The sequence below is a fragment of the Balaenoptera ricei genome, chromosome 3 (assembly GCF_028023285.1).
Source record: "Balaenoptera ricei isolate mBalRic1 chromosome 3, mBalRic1.hap2, whole genome shotgun sequence".
In the NCBI taxonomy this organism is placed as follows: Eukaryota; Metazoa; Chordata; class Mammalia; order Artiodactyla; family Balaenopteridae; genus Balaenoptera; species Balaenoptera ricei.
Genome location: NC_082641.1, coordinates 3,960,000 through 3,977,707, shown reverse-complemented (window position 1 = coordinate 3,977,707; position 17,708 = coordinate 3,960,000). Strand labels below are relative to the sequence as shown.

General features: G+C 45.4%; 1 protein-coding gene across 3 annotated transcripts in view; it reads right to left on the bottom strand.

Moving 5' to 3' along the window:
- The window catches only part of ICE1 (interactor of little elongation complex ELL subunit 1), a 57,828-nt gene extending 41,960 nt beyond the window's left edge, over positions 1-15,868 (bottom strand). For all 3 annotated transcript variants that reach the window (XM_059916073.1, XM_059916075.1, XM_059916076.1), the window contains exons 1-3: positions 15,574-15,868; positions 2,750-2,808; positions 2,072-2,106 (exon numbers count right to left, since the gene is read on the bottom strand). In XM_059916073.1, the coding sequence (XP_059772056.1) occupies positions 2,072-2,106; positions 2,750-2,808; positions 15,574-15,657 (178 nt within the window). In that variant the 5' untranslated portion in view covers positions 15,658-15,868. The remainder of the gene's footprint in view (positions 1-2,071; positions 2,107-2,749; positions 2,809-15,573) is intronic.
- Between the last annotated feature and the right edge of the window lie 1,840 nt (positions 15,869-17,708).

The window sequence follows — 17,708 nt, the reverse complement described above, 5'->3', positions numbered from 1 at the left end:
ATATGTACTTCTCTAAATTAAAAAAGATTCCTGATTAACTATACGATTAATATTAAATTCCAAGAATAAAGACAAAGCAATAAGCAACTAATGAAAACTACCTTGAATCCTGTATATATCAGAATACCCAAACATCCTGTCCTTCTTTTCTCAGAGTCCGGAGCACAACTCCAGCAAACAAGAGTTACGTACTCACTAAAACCACATATATATGTGTGTATATATATATTTAATGAATATAAATATTGAATGAATTAAATATATATATATGTATTTAACGAGCAATGAGAAAAGAAATACAGGGAGAACATATAAAATCTAGAAAACCTTTCACTTTTACAGTCTGCACAATTTGGTAACTTCATTTCCCATCATGCTGCCAGTAAAATGTTCTAAGACAGCAAAAAGTCATTCCTTTAAGTTTCACCGCCTGTCAAATCCTACTCTCATATCACAATATAGAAATGTCTGTTGGTCACAACACATCTGTACCCTCCTCTATTAGAAAGTAAACTTCTGAAGATTAAGGAGTTTCATCCTAAATTACTGCAGTCTTTGCAAGAAAGAAAAATTCAAAAAATATCTGATGAAATAAAATATACTCTCTGCCCTGTACAAAGAGGAACTAATAAACAACAAAACAGTCAGAATGACACAAAAGAGTAAAGAATCGAGTCACACAAGAAGCCATATTAAACCTGCAACACTGGCACCTCAGGTTGTAGAGCAAACAACTGCATACTTGAGGTACAATGAATACATATTGTGAGCAAATGTCAGATGTGTTTAAAAAAAATCTATATTTACCTATAGTTGAGGCTGAAGCAGATTAGCACACTGCAGAAGGGAAATTCAAGAAAAATCAAAAAGTTTTATCAATTTTTAATAAATTACTCTAATAATTTTGATTTTAAAATTTTATAAATTTTAGAAAAGTAAATCAATAATTTCCCTGCTAGATTACATTTGTAATTACCTCAAAAAGTTCATACCATTTCCTCCAAAAAGGATACAATGAACACATATTTTCCTAATACTGGAATTAACTGTCTATTTCCCTATTTAGCTAATTAGAAGTGTTTATAATAACTGTTTCTGTACAGCTTTCAAAATCAAAGATATTACTCTTGCAATAACATACATTTATAGATGAACTGATAGTTTCAATAAAGCACACGAGGAAATTTTCAAAGACCTATTTTTTTGAATGTAAAACTTGAGACACTAAAAATAAATCGAAATGCTATGCCTTGATTTTATTACTCTAATCACACAAATTAGATACAATGGTACCAACACAAACAAACAACTGGTGATTACACAGAAGTTTAGGAATGCCAGAAATAATACTGAAACAGGCCTCAGGTTACTGCCAGAGTTGAACAGCAGTATTTGCTCCAATACTGAAGCTAAGGCTGCGGGTCACACGTATGCGTGTTTACTGTCACAGGAGACACTTAATTCAGGTAAGTATCACCACAAGATGTGGGAGGAATGATTGTGCACACTACTTCCGCCCTGCCAAGAAAATACAGAGGCCTGCAGGTGCTCTAAACGGCTACTGGACAAAACGGTGACGCAGAGACCAAGGACTGTCCTGGGGATACAAACTTACACTATGATTTGGGATATATTCATTAATTCTCTACAAGTCACAGAACTAATTAACAAAAGTTAATTTTCCAACATTCTGAATACTCCTACAGCGCACTCCTTATAGAAATCCAAAAATATTCTCACAGCATCATGTTCAGCTTCACATTATTCCTAAACCTAAGGAGCACTGGTCATGTCCTCAGTACAAATGAAAAAGACCTACTCTTTAAAAAGCTTACGAAACCTTAAGAAAATCAAAATCAATGACAAAAACAAAACACATTCTATAACAAGGAGGCCAGCAGCCTTGACCATTAAACGTGTGTTACGAGTAGAAGACAGCTGCTCACTGCGCTTGTCAGGGGCACTTCCTACTTGGAGCCTGTAAGCACCGCTTTCCAAAGAGTAACTATGAAAATTCTCACATTTCTTTACATTCTTAAAAATTCCAAGGAAAAAGCCAGTAAAAGGATATCATCACATTTCTTCTGATATTCTGTCAACAAATTACTGTAACAAAGAAAAGAGTTATGTTACTTTTTCAATCTAGAAATCACACTATGTTAAAATCATGTTTCCAAATGTATAAGGCACCTTTCTGCCTAGGTTTCCTGTAACAAATTTATGTTTAATTAATTAAACATATGCACACACATACACATATCACCTTAAATTCCTTAAAAGCACTGCAGTGATATATGAGTTTTTAAGTTAAAATTCCTATGATCTAAGTAATATCTTTGCCTATAAATTCTTGTGACTTTCACAGGATTAAAAAAACAATCTCACACCAGGAAATTTACTACAAAGAAATCTGATGTCCAGTCCTAAAGCTAAGAAGGCTTTAAAGACAGAAAACAGCTTTAAAAAAAATTTCCAGTTTAGCAAAAATCACGATCTAACGCCTGAGCCTCATTGTAAAGGTCTGAGCACGGGTAACTCCCCAGCGGTCCAGCGGTTAGGACTCTGCGCTCTCGCTGCCGAGGGCCTGCGTCAGGCCCTGAGGAGTTCCATTATAACCCACACCACACAGGCACCAGGTGAGTAACCCCAGTTCCACTCTCAGCCCGAGGGGGTCTAACACCACCACCATCTGCTCCAGCCTGTATGTCAGGTTCACGAAGTTCGGCCAAACAGAGGAAAACATACTCACTCTGTATTAATAATTTTTTGCTTCAGGGTAATTAATGCTTCAACATATTCATTTAAATTCTGAAAGAAAAAAAAGCTACAGTTAGCTATTTGCTTTTATAATATAAGCTACTTTATTATTTTTTCTGTAACATTTATTATAAAATATAAACATACTGTTCACTATATTATATAAACAGAAATAGGTAAATCTATTATTTATGTTGAGTATAAACCCACAGAGGTATTGTGTGACCTTGAGCCCATGCTGCATTTCTCTGAATCTCTTTCTTTACCGGAATGATGTCACTCTAACAGCAAGGCAGTTGTACTGATGCTCTGACTGTGCGTGCTTTTTCACTGCGAGAGCTCAATAAATATCATTACTTTAGTTCACTGATTACTACTAACCATCAGTCTACACTTCACATTATTTCTGAAAGGACTTAATCCAAAAATACACGTAAATTATTAAAAACAGCAAAAAAATAAAAATAACATGGGAAAAGCAAATAGGAATATTAAAATGGGGCCAAGATTCAGTGAAACTTCTTTTTATAAGGATCTATGTTACACTTTAGGACAAACTACAAATGTGGCTCTAAATTACTGCTCTCAACTTGACAGAAAAAAACATTAGTCACACTGTTCAAAATGTTCCTAAGATTTAAAACTGAACAGATTTTCTTTTCTTTAAGTGACTTTTTCCTTTAATGTCTCCTTTTTTTCACTGATAAACACTTCAGAAATAAGAATTTATTTTTTATTAATTATCCCCAAAACATCTTTTTCTATCTAGGTAATCTAACTAATTTTGAGAATTACAGAACTATTTCCCTTCATGCTAATATGTGCATTTTCTTTGCAGTCATACATGTAACATATTTACTAAAGTAAAAAATCTATACATTAAAATATATAAAGTAAAAAGTGTATGTTACCTCATCATAACACGTGTCAAAAATCACTGTTACTTTTTGTATATATCCTTTCAGAAGTGTCACTATATATTTAAAATACGTTTGGATGTACGCAATTCACCAATTCTCCACTGAAGGCCAGTTAGGTCCTTTTCAGTCTTTACTAACAACAGGCAATGTATTTCCTTGCCCAGTTCTCTGGGAGACACTTCCAGTTTCCCCTAGGATAAAGTCCAAATAGGCTCCCTGCATTACTGATAGCTGGGAGCTTTGGTAATCTCAGAGACATATTTTTCATTTATATTTCTATATGCGTGATACTGAGAAATCTTCCTCATCTCCTCTGGCCATTCATCATTTTTCTTTCAGTAAGAAAAACGGCCCCTTATATCATTTGCTCATTGGTGTGGTTGCACTTGTCTTATGAGCTGCAATATATGAGGAACAGTAACATCTGGTCCAAAAGTTACAAATATATACTTGTGTATGTTTCTCAATTGATCATTAACATACAACTACATATGAATACAGTAGTTTTAAATATTCACATAGTTGAATCTGTCATTTTTCTTAAATTTTGGTTTCCTAATATATTTAGAAGGCTCTACCCCACCTAAGATGCTAAATCATAAGGAGTCTTCCATATGTTATTCTAGTACTTTTATGCCCTTTTTTCGTATTTCTATCTTTATTCTAGAACTGATTCTTGTGTACAGTAGAGACTCTGAACATTATAAATCAAAGGGCAATGAATTGACTATTCAATAACTTTAGTGTATTTGGCTTTCCACATTAAAAAAAAATCTTTCATTATGTAAAAAATAAATTCTACACGGCCGATTTCTAGGCAGAGAGGGTAAATAATGCATCTGCTTTTACTCCCTCCCTAAAACCAGCTAAAACTAAAGTCAAGGGATTTCTTTTCCCCAAAGGCCAAACCCACAAGGATGAGAAGCGGATAAAAGACAAATGAACACAGGAAAAGCAGACTTGAGAATACTGATTTAGCAGACCCAGGAGAGGCAGGTGGCGGGGCAAGGGGGGCAAACCACTCAATTCTCAGTTTACACTGCAAAACTTCAACAAGCACGGAGGGGCCAGGGTCCTCAGGAAGGCTGGGCGGGGGTCACTAAGACGAGAACTAGTTGCAAGCTTCCTGGTAAGCATGAACCCTCAAATCCCCACTCCGCTCTGCTACCAGGAAACTGCCCCTCCCCCATCCAGCGGGAGGAGGTCTGCTTTTTGAAGAAGCCTCTGCCTGGAACACTGTGAACACCTGGGGCAGGTGGAATGCACCAAACACAGAGGGACCAGGTACGTCTAAGCACACTGCGCTGATACTGACCGCCTGCTTCTCCCCATTAAGCTCCCAGACAGTGGCAGCCAATCCTTTTGCCCTCCAGGCAGGAGACTAGAAGCAGTTTCTCTGAGGAAATCTAACCAGCCTGGAGACAAGATCTAAAGTAGCGACATGAGATATTCTTCAGTCAATAAGTGGCCCACCCAGACCTATTGCAATGAAGCTCAGGGTCCAAAAGCCCACAACACTCAGCATTCTGCAGCCACCACTGTATTAGCTACCGCTCTTAATATGAACAAACAATCGAAGATTTCCAAACATCAGACAGAAACCTGTAACATGAAAGAGAGACCAAAACAAAATGAACCAAAGCAACTTGGAGTAGACAAAAACTGAGAAACCTTTAAAGGTACTAATTAACATGACCTGAGATAAATGATGTTATATTCATAAAACAAGAACAAGCAGCTATTTTTAAAAGGAATACTCAGAGTTCTTGGAAGTTTTTCAAAAAGTGTTTAAAAATTAAAAATACCCACGAAGACGGCTGAAATCAAAATGACAGACAATAACAAGTGCTGGTGAGGATGTAGAGCAACTGGAGCCCTCACGGCATTGCTGGTGGAACAGGAAATGTGCAGCTGCTGTGGAAATAATTTGACACTCCTCAAAATGCTAAACAGTTAATTCGATGATTTAGCAATTCCATTCCTAAGTATATGCCCAGGAGAACTGAAAACATGCCCATGCCACATTTGTACACTCTTATTTAAAGGAGCATTTATTCACACTAGCCAAAAAGTGGAAATAAACTAAATGGCAACTGATAAATGGATGAACCATCATCACCTGATGAATGAATAAATAAAATGTGGTACAGCCATGCAATGTGAATATTTGACAATGAACAGGAATGAATGGCACACGCTACAATGTGAATGAACCTTGAAAACCTGCTCAGTGAAAGAAGCTAGTCGCAAAAAGCTACACGCCGTATGATTCCATTCATATGACTTGTCCATAATAAGCAAATCCAGAGAGACAGAAAGTAGCCTAGTGATAGCCAGGGACTTGCGGGCTGGGGAAGGGGGATGACTGCTGACGCTTAAGAGGTTTCTTGGCGGGGGCACAGGTCAGGGTAAACATGTTTTACAAGTGGCGACCAGGTTGTGTTAACTGTGAATAGGCTAAAAACCACCTAACTGTACATATTAAAAGGATGAACTTTATGGTATGTGAATTATACTTCAATAAAACTGTTATAACTAAATTTAAAACCAGGAAGCAAAATAAAAGACTCAGAAGATTTGATGATAAAGCTGAAAAAATGTCCTCCAAAATTTAAACACAAACAAACAAAACACAGACGTAGGAAAGAATGAAGAAAAAATAAAAATCAGAGTGTCAGTGCAAGAAGTATCACATGCCCAACAAGAGTTCCAGTGAGAGAAGAACGGAAAAGATGGAGAGATCATTAAAGAAATACTGATATTCAAGAAGAAAGAACCAAGAACTGAAGCCAGAAGTTTCTAAATTGAAAGGGCCCAGCACATGGGTACAAATTGGATCCAAACCATGAAACGTAAGCACAAAATTTCAGAGCATCAGAGACAAAACAAAGATCCTATGAGAATCATGACAGAAAAAAATCAAAATGAAACATGTCATGTACAAAGAACCTGGAATCAGAATGGCTTTAGACTTCAACAATCCTCTAGAGACCTAGAAAGCAAGTCTTCAAAATTTTGAGGGAAAATGAATTCCAAGGTAAAATTCTGCAGAAGCTATCAGCCAGTCATGATGGCAAAACAGACATTCTCAAACCTGGAGTCTCCACAAACTCACTTCCCAGACATCCTTGCTCAGGGAGGTGCCGAAGGATGTGTAAACGCTCCACCCAAATCCTGGAGTAAACTGAGAGAGGACGAGGTGGGCGCAGGACAGAGGTAAAGAGAATCCAGGAAGGCAGTTGCACACCAGACTGGAGCAGCTCTAAAGGCGCAGAAGGGGATTTTTTTCCCTTAAGAACAAAACGACAGAATTATCTGGTGGCATGAAGGCATCAAGATGATATTTCTACCTAACTGGCAGAGAACTGCAAGCGCCATGTAGCGTCATCACGCATTTAAATGGATTATTTTTTAAATAATCTCCTTCTTTTCCCATTCTCTTTCGAGTTCTTTGCTAGCCAATCTCATCTTCCCAGCCTTGCTTCCAGATGCCATTCTGTAATGTCAAGAACTGTGCCAGAGACGTTCCAGAAACCTCAGGCTCTACAGTTAGACACAGCTGGATTCAAATTCCTGTTCCACCACTTCCTGGAAGGGTGCCTTGGGCAAACTGACTTAACTTATCCCTGCCTCAGTACTATTTCCAATGTTATAGATAAGGAGACTGAAATACTGGTTTGGGTGTGTGTTTGGGGGGTGGGGGGTTACCTAACTGGCTTGATATCAGGGTTAAACAGAATGAGCCATATAAAGCGTTTAACTTGGTCTCTGACACATAGTGAACACTCATTAACATTTTCAAGATGAAAACACTGAATTAAGGAAATAGTCATTCATCAGGGAAACAAGAAAACACACAGGTAAGGAAAAATCATCGTAAGTTACTCCATAGTTTGGCTCTGAATAACAAATAGTCATAATGATGTCAACTCCGAATAGTGACCTAAGGGAAATCACAGCTGCACTGAGAGGACTTTTTTTGGGGGGCAGGGGGCAGGAGGGAATGCTCAGGGGTGCTGGGGTACAGGGCAGAAAGACAGATCAATCTTCACCTTCCGAAGTCAGAAATCAAACAATACGCCTAAAACTGAAAAACCAGAAGCAGCAATATACATCTATTATCTAACCAGATGAAACACACGGAGTGCAAACAAGAGTGGTGTCTCTCGAGAACGGGGGCAGGCTGGCTGGGGGCTAACAAATTCTGTTCATCTAGCTGTCTCTCTAAACTATGCTCATGTATAACTCTGATTTTAAAGACTTAAAATCACAAAACACAGCATTACACAGGAAAATAAAACACACACTGAGAGAGGACCACTTCTTAGTGTCCTACTGCCCTCCAGTCCCTAACTTTTTTCCTGTGGCCTGGCTGAGTGGCAGCTTGAATGTGGTCTGTTACTGCGGTGCCCTAAGAAAACATTCTTTGGTTTTTCTCCAGTCTGATTCAAACGTCACTTAGGTTGGTTGCAATCAAGGTCTCTAACTAATGGATCTCAGAACTGTGAATGCTGAGCGGGCTGTGTCTAGGTGGAGGGCAGTAGGGCCCTTCTGACTCACGTTCACGGAACGGGTACACACACCGTGTGCCCTCGCTACTGCTGTCCAGCCTCTAGGGAAGGACGCAGGGTCCAGGGTGTTGTTCTTCCTCTCCAGGCAAGGGGAAGGTGGCCTGGCGTCTCTGATTACGGCTTCTCTCCCCGCAGTCTTGTCCTCTCCTTCTGGAACTTCTATTATAACATCTACTGGAAAGCTCAGATTTATCCCCAGTTCTCTCCTCTCTGCTGTCATAACTCCCACCTTCTGTTTTTCTCTGCCTTCGGGCCCAGCTCCTCAAGCTCTATCACGCTCACCCACACACGTGTTCACTAGCACAGCCCCCAGAGCAGCCCTCGCCCCCGCCCCCCATGCCACTCAGATGCGCTCCCCATACCACCCCCCCGTAGCACACTGTTCATTTCAGCCATACAACAGCCTCCTGAACGCCACCGTGAGCGTGGAGCACCGAGGAAAAGAAAAGAGAGGCAGTGCACTCTGTGCTCCCATCTCCCCCCCCTTCTCGGGGAAGCGGGATCAACGTGGTGGCTAAGCACACAGGGTGAGGAGAGGGGGCCTTGGCACGGAGCACGCAGTGGGCCTGGGGGCTGAGAAGTGGACAGAGGAGACGGCAGTATAGTTAGGAAAGTGGTTTTACTGAACCACTAAGTACAATACATAGACACAGAGCGAACAAGGAAATATACAGATGATAATGGAATAACTAAATTGCCTGAGTCGACCTCAAATTATACTAACATTTGGAGATGGGAGACTCTTAGCTGTGGGGCTGCCCTTTGCACGGACAGGCCTGCCAGCTTCCCTAGCTTCTACTCACGATGTGGCCAGAGCACTGCCTCATCCCCAAGGGGTGGTGCAGTCAAGAGTTCACAGGGCAGGCCTGAGACTGCTGTCCTTAGAAAGGCCTGCTCGAGACGTGGGTCCTTCACTGGCGTCTGGGAACTTGGATTTCTGGAGGGTTCCCACCATTCTCCAAACTGACAAGAGTGGCGCCCTGTACCTCAACTGTGCAATGTGGCTGATGCTGAAACCTGCTTTCCTTCTGGGAGTCTGGAGTTTTGGTACGTGCTAGACAGGGGGTGCCCACGCGACCAGCCCCTAGCAGTCTTTGGGCTCTGCGTCTCTAATGAGAGTCCCTGGTAGACGATACGTCACACGTGTCACAACACACCGCTAGAGGAATTCATGAGTCAATTCACTCACCTGGTTTCCTCTGCACGTCACCCCACTCGCCTTTCCTTTGGATCCTTTCACTACAATCCTTTCACTCCACGCCCTGGAGCAGTCCCTCTAGGGAATCACTGAACCTGGTGTGGTCTTGAGATCACTAATACAGTGTAACCACCAAAAATGTCTCCAGACCTGGCCAAATGTTCCGCAGAGAATACAAGGCTGTACTCAAACTTCCCTGAACGTGAAAGACAGAGAAAGACTAAAGGAAAAAGGCTGAAGAGACGTGACAATGACATACAACACATCTTCCTTATACGACCTTGAACCAGAAAGGGAAAAGCTACACCTGGGCCTAACCTAAGCACAATCGGATGGGTCTATGGGCTGGAGAGAAGTGCTGCACCCTGCACCGAGGCTTACACCCTGACTGGAGAGCTGTGGCTCATTCTGCTGACAAGTGCTCAGGTCTCGAGGAAACACTCTGTGGAGAGCGCAGGGGAGGGAAAGTGTACGTGTGTGCACACCCGTGATGGAGTGAATGCAACCATCTTGACAACCTGTGAATGGGGTGAAGAGAATACCAGAGCCCTTTGCACTATTCTGGTAACTTTCCTATGAGTCCTCAATTATTTCAAAACAAATTCTTTTTAAAACCACACTAATCTCCTTGATTACTCTGCTGTGGGTGATCTGCTAACTGGTCAGCCTGAATCCTCTCTGATAAGCCAGATTTCCTCCTCCTGTTTGCTAACTTTTTATTAACTGCTCTTAGTTAAAACTGAGAGTCTAGGTCGAGCTGTGTCAGAGCTGAGTGTGCCTCTGAACGGTGAGACAGGACCCTGGGTGATGCCCTCTGGCACAGTGGTAAGAGCCCACCCCCCACCCCCCTCCACCTGCACGCACCCACCAGGACGAGCTGAGAGGCTCCGGCGCCCGGGAAGGCAGGCTCCGGCCTCGCTGGCCTCGCTTTCCTCTCCTCACCTTCTGCCTTGTGCTTACTCTATCACAAACTCCATTCTCCCCTCCCAGTCATTGCATGTGATGCGCCCTCTGTCCACACTCTCCCTCCATCTCTTCCCTCTTGTTTAGTCAGGAATCATCCTTCAGACCTAGACTCACTTCCGCTACACAGCCTTCAGCTGTCCCTCCTGGACGCTCCCAGGGTGCCTACCCTGAGCGTCCCCGCAACTAGTACAGGTGACCCCTGACCAACATGTAGCTGACCTGTGCAGGCCCACTTTTCCTCAAATATTTTTCAATAAGTACGTGTACTTATTACACTACAGTTAAACGGTGGTTGCTTTTTCACTCATCCGTAACCTTAACCACAACACAAGCTCCATGCCTCTTCTGTTCATGGTTGTATTCCAACACGTGCCACGGCATCACAGACGCGGTGACGCTCGAAAAGTGTTCACTGAATGAATGAATTACAATCTTGTGAGCACTCTTTATAACCACTTACAAATCAGCATGTCTAGGGACAAGTAGGTTTCAAGTTCCAAACGATGAAGTTCCAAGCACTGGCGATTATCAGTGGGAGTCCAACAAAAGTTTATATAAATAATTCGCTCAAACCTGCTCCAAGGACAACCAGACACCATTTATTCTGACTCTATCCTAGTTACATGAGCTAAACAGTATAACTATGTGCTTCAAACTCCCATCTGGATTCCCAAGAGAGTTATTAAACTGTTTCACTCGGCAATGAATGAAACTAGTAAAATAAAAGGGCCTCTCCTTCACCAGAATTAAAGGGACTTATGCCAGCTTGACTTAAAACCACTCAAGACTTGTTTAATTGTACACAATATCACCAGAGTAAGGATCCACCTTGGCTTAGGATTCCCAAAGCTCGGCAACCCATATTCACGCTGGGCTACAGATCAGTGATAAACCATTATAACCAATAAGGATGAGCAAACAGATAAGGTGATGTGAGAGACTAGAAAAAGAGAGACTAGTGGGTATCTCCGCACCCACTAAAGAAAAAGAGGGCAGGGAACTCCCTGGCCGTCCGGTGGTTAAGACTCTGCACTGTCACTGCTGAGGGCTCGGGTTCAATCCCTGGTCAGGGAACTAAGATCCCGCAAGCTGTGGGCACAGCCGAAAAAAAAAGAGAAAGAGGGCAGGGAGGAGTGAGACAGGAAGGAAGACTGGCAGCGCACCCAAGCACTGTTCCACTGGGGACAGAGCCAGCCAGCCTCCCACGGAGGTTCAGAATGAAGCCACAGCACTGACGCCAGGGCTCCTGCAGGCAACACGCTTGTAATGTGCTCGTATATGTTCTGCAACATCCAGAAGTCTCAGTGTGTTAAAGCAGGATGCCTCCTCTACGTACAGAACCTCTTTCGTTTCTCCCTGGTACAATTTTAGTTGAAATACAGAACTTGCTGTGACACTATGTAACCCTGCAGAAACTTCTTTTCTACCGGTGACCGATCATGGACCTACTACCTGGCAAATGCCATCGCCTGTTCTCTGCCCTCCATCTTTCTCATCCTGATTTCCTGTATGCCTTCTGTGTAGCTCTGTTTCTCCTTGCTTCACCACTCCATGCGCACCTTAGTCATGAGCCCGCTGGGTTTCTGTTAAGAGACAGAACAAACACACTTCTCCATTCTCCTATCCCCACCCCTCTCCAAATAAAATTCTTACAGTGAACTCAGTGCCCATCTGACCCAGCTGCCTCACTATTTCCCTGGAAGTATATCACAGTACCTCGGAGGCACCTCGCACTACAAACAAATGTGAAAACAGCTGAAAATCCCCTATGCTGACGTCATTCCAAAGCTTCGCTCCTACATTTCCAACGTCTCTCCCATCTTGGTGTCTGCTTTTTCCTACCTCTACCATAGTTCTCAGAGTCACTCAGGATTTAAATCTCTGGAACTTCTACTTTCCTGACTTGAGATCTGTCCACTCTTTGCAGTTTCTCATACTCAGAACCTTTTTCTTCTCTATTTCCAGTCCCAAGACCCTTAAATTAAGCCACCCTTTTATTACCACTAGCATGCATCAGTGAAATCATTTACCTCCTCAATCCAGCATGCACACCACCACTGGTTATTTTTACTACAAACACTGCTCTTGTGCAGTAACCATGCAAAACCCTTCACTGTTCATGATGCGAACGGAATTAAGCACAAAACTTTAAGGTGGTTACCATTCAGGTAGTCCTCCATAATCTGCCAGGAACCTATTTTTCCAGCCTTACTTTGCAATATTAAAGACTTGTTCCACGGACTCCACTCACAAGTAACCATTCTCTTCCCCTAAAAAAGCATTCCAGGCAACAGAAAACCCCAATGCAATGGAGTACTGCAATCTAGGAGAGAGGTCTGCAAACTAAGGCCCTTGGCCTGTTCTTGCAAATCAGGGTTCCATGGGCCATAACCACACCCACTCCCGCGGTGTTATCTGTGGCCATCTTTACACTAGGCAGGCAGAGCCGAGTATCTGTGACCGAGACCACAACACCTCAATATTTACGATGCTGCCCCTTACGGAAAAGGCCTGCAGACCCTGGGACTTAGGGACTTCACAGGACAACTCCTACTGCTGTTTTGAGAGCCAGTAGCAGGAATGTGGCACAGGAGGAAGGAAGGCGGCGCCAGGAGGCTACTGCAAAAACCCCCGGGGCCAGAGATTACAGCAGTTCACACAAGGGCGGAAGCAGTGGGGATGGTGAGAAATGGGTGGCTAACAAAGCAGCCAACAGAATCAGTTGATGGACTGGATGCAGGCTGCTAGAGAAAAGTGAGGAACCACGGATGACATCTAGTTTCTGGCCGAAGCTACCAGAAGGATACAGTTGCTACTTGGACCAAGATGGGGACTACTACGGGTAGACCAGGTTTTTGAAGGAAAATCAGATCCACAACTGGACAACATAATTTACACCAGTCGTTCTCCTGCACAAAAGCCTCCCAGGACTCACTACCCTTTCAGAGTAAGAGCCCAAATCCTTACAATGGTCTCTAAGGGCTCCCACAGTCAGGCTCTCTTCTCTCTGACTTCATCAAACTCCCTGATTGCTACAGGCTGTTTGTGTCCCCCACAAAATTCATATGTTGAAATATAATCCCCAATATGATAGCCATTTGGAGACTGGTCCTTTGCTAGGTGAATAGGTCGTAAGGGCAGAGCCTCCGTGGACAGAATTAGTGTACTTATAAATGAGACCCCAGAGAGCTCTGAGCTCTCTCCCCGCTTCTGCCATGTGAGGACACAGCAAGAACGCATGAAGCAGGCATCGTGCTCTCACCAGATACCAAATCTGCCAGTCCCTTGATCTTGGACTTCCCAGCCACCATAACTATGAGAAATAAATTCCTGTCGCTGACGAGCCACGCACGTTATGGGACTTCATTAGAGCAGCCCCAAGCAGACGAAGACACCAACGTGCACTCCACCCTGCCCACAGCACCTCCCTGCTCTCCCTGAGCACACCAGTCAAGCTCCTGCGTCAGGCCCCCACACCTGACGTTTCTATTGTCTGGGATGCTTTTCTTCAAAGACATCAACAGAGTTTATTCTCACCACCTCTGCTCAAATACAACCTCTGTGAGGACGCCCTATTTAAATTCCACTAGCCCCTGGCCCCTTCCTCACCCTTTTGTTCCCCTCCCTTCTCTGCTCACTTTATCTCCAGCACATTTATTACCTTCTCACATAACTTGTTTAATCTATCTCCTCCCCCCACCTCCTAGAATGGAAGCTCCAAGAGATGGAGAATATTTGCTTTTTCCCCCCACTGTGTAACTGCACTGCCTAAAACACAACAGGTGATCAATAAATATTTGTTGAGTAAATAAACCGGCCCAAAGAATAAATATAACTCGCGAAAGAGTCAAGAGAACTTCACTCACATTCCTGGGTTTTGAGGGAAAAAATCAAAAGCACGTTCTAAATGCCTACGTGAGGCAGCTCAGCTCAGGCAATGATTTTACTAGTAGCTCTCCCTCTATTTCAGAGTGCCAGCACATGACTTTCTTTTCTCCCTCCCCTACTCTCAGCCCTTAAATGTTTGGGATCAGTTCATAGGTGATGCAGTTTAAAATAAAAACAAAACAAAACCCTAAGCTTATCTAGCCTACATTCCTTTCTGGCTTCATCAGTGCTCTCCGCTCTGCGCTACGCTCACACCACCCAGACTTCGTTCTGCTCCTCAAAGACACCTTGGTCCTTTTCACGTCAATCACCGCTCGCCCGTTAAGCCCTCTACCTAGAAAGCTCCTCTCACACCTCTGCCAGTCTGCGTCTTCTCATCATTCAGATGTCCGAACGCCACCACCTCAAAAACACCCTGCCTGCTGCCACCCCAGCCAAGAGGCCAAACCTCCACTCCCAACTCCTCCTTTATTTTCCTAACACTTAAAACCTTCTAAAGTCTTACTTGCATACGTGTATCTTATTTATGACGGCAGATCTCACCTACTTTGTTCACCACTATGTCCGTGGTGCCTAAAACACTAAGTAAAATAGGTGATAATTTAGTTACATGTCAATACCGTGGTAGACAGTTCCGCTTTACCATTGAAGACACTGATAGCCAGAAGAGAGACTCCTGATATCAGATAGCTGGGAGATTCTACTGGAAACGACTACTTGGGACTATTTCCACGACTCCGTGAGACCTGGGGCCAGACACTAGCATCTCTTCTGTCACGGTAGCGCACAGACCGCGCTACAGTTAGGAACCTCCAGGATCTGCGTGCCTGTAATCGATGAACGACCCTCTCGGCCAATCCGCAGGCCGCATAAGAACCTGCCCCCAGGCAAGAAATATTTTGAGGACGGACCAACACAATAAAAAAAACCTTATCCTGGGAAAGGTGGCTTCCCTTGTCATTTTGACCAACCCTCACCTACCTACAAGTCAGTCCTGGGGAACCCTGTGACTGCATAATGGCAGCAGGGGGCCCTCCAGAACTCGCTCCCCACCCACTGCATCCCAGTAAATGAATCCTGGATCCTAAACCTAAAAAACGCAAAGGAAGCCGTTCCCAAAACAACTGCAGGAGAAAGGCAGGGGGGAGGGGGGCTTCCGCCCGGGAGTGGGAGCAGCGCGCGGAGGCTTCACGCGCGCGGCCCGACCCCCAGCCGGAGCCCTGGACGGCCGGCCCAGCCCCTCCGCACCCTCGGCCCGGGGGAGACGCCGTACCTGCTGCAGGGAAGCGCAGCCCTGACAGCGCGAGAGGTCCGCCGCCGTCCCGGGCGCCGCCGAGTGGGTCTCGCCCGGCATCATGGTGCCGCCGCCGGGCCCGGTGAGCCCGCGCGCCTCAGGGACCCGCGACCTCGGCCCTGTCCTGCCTCTGCTGACACCGCCGGGGCCGCCGCCTGCCAGGCCGCTTCCCGCCGGGTCCGGGCGGGTCCATCCGTGCACAGAGGTCCCCGTGGAGCTGACGAACCACTCTCCCAGCCAGAGCTGCCTCGGGCACTAGAAAGAAACGCTACCCGGCGCGGCCCCCGAGCGCGACGCAGTCGGGCCAGGACCCCGCCCCGCCCTGGCTCGCTCCTCCCCTCGCCGCGGCGCGGGGCTGCCTGAGACGCTGCCTGAGCAAAATAGGGAGCGGAGCCGCGCCGATACCGTGGGGAAGACAGGCGCGAAGGAAACGTCGAGGAGAGAAGAGACATCGAGGGGCACTTCTTCCACGGTGTAGGGTTTACTCATTCATTGCCGGCTTGCTGTGTGGCACACTTCACATAGACACCTAAAACCTTCAACGAGGGGGAGGTGACCTGAGCATGACGTCACTCCAGGCGCCTCATGGTCCTGAAGGACCCCGCACCCGGACGGGCCAGTGCGCGATTCTTAACTGGAGGGATGGGCGCTGTCCGAGTCCGGCCGGGTCCAGGAGGAGACGGCAGGACTACAGCTCCCAACGCCACGCGCGGCGGGCGGACACCGAGTGGTTCCTCCGGCCGCGCCCGGTGCGCTTTGGCGCCTTGCCTAGTTTGTCGTCGCCGCTGACCAGTCCTTCCTCCGGGAGCGTCTTTCTTCCCCGCAGCTCCCCCCGCCTGCTGTGTCCACTTGCCGTCCTCGGCCTCATTCCAGACCCATCCCCGCCGCGTCCCTGAAGCCTCGGCTGTGGGCGCCGCCACCCACTAGGTGCCAAGCACAGCGCCTGGCCGAATCCTCGGCGACCCTGCCACTAATTGGTAGCTACTACCAAGTCTTATTTTTAAAATCTCTTGGAAAAGGAAAAAAGAAAAGAAATCCTCACCTGACCGCAGTTCCTGGATACATTCAGGTCCCGATCTTCTTGTTTGAACCGAAGTTTTTCCCATCTGCATTCCAATACCCACTGCCACCAGAATCTCTTTTTGATAATCACAGCTTGCTGCCATCGGTACCTTGCTCGGAAGCCTCCCGTGGCTTCCCGACGTCTGGTTAGAAAGTCCAAATTCTTAGCATTCAGTACAAGCTTTGTATGTGTTAAGGAGACGTCCAGACCTTACTCGCTCCTTCCTAAATCTTCAGGATGGAAATGGCAACAGAAAACACCCCTTCCAAGAAAGCATTCTGGGTTCCTCTCCAAATAACGCACCCCTGCCTTTGCTTACACGCTCTGTGGCTGACGATTGCTGTGAAGTGGAGGGACAAGGTATCCATCCAGCAGATCCCTAGATTACCTGTCGTGGGCACTTAAGACACACCTGTACTTGTCTGAAGAGGTGCTGTGGGATGCGAAGAAAGCAAGAGTAGGGTTAAAAGTGAAAGGAGAAGTAAGCAGATGGACAGCGGGGAAGCAGGTGTACCTTGGAAGAGAAAAGGGGAAAGGAGGCCCTCGCGGTCCTGGTGACTTTCCATTTCTGGTTTCCGATCCCAGACAACTGGTCTTAAGAGTAACTTCCTTTTTATTTAAGGTTTCCCAAATGAGTGTCTTTTCCAGAGTCCCCTTCGTGGAGGAGGCACCAGCTTACCCTCCAGCGTGATCTCCCCCTGCCCTGCACCCAGCCACACAGCGCACCTCCCCTTGCTGGAACTGGGAACCCTCACTACTGTCTTCCTGCCTTTGGGCCCCTGCCCTTGTCTTCCCCCAGCTCGACAGGCTGTCGTCCTCCTGTTCCAGGCCCCACGTTTTACCTCCACAACTGCAGGTAACACCTACGTCCCTTTTTGTCCCTTAGCACTGAGCAATTTTTTTTTTTTTTTAATAACACCACATATTGACTTGTACGGTGGTGATTTTGATGTCTTAGAGGTGCTTTTTCCTTTTAAACGCTGCAAAGCGCTGTACACCGTAGGTGCTCCCTGGATGTCAGAGTGAGTCAAATTTGCTGCAGCTAATTGAA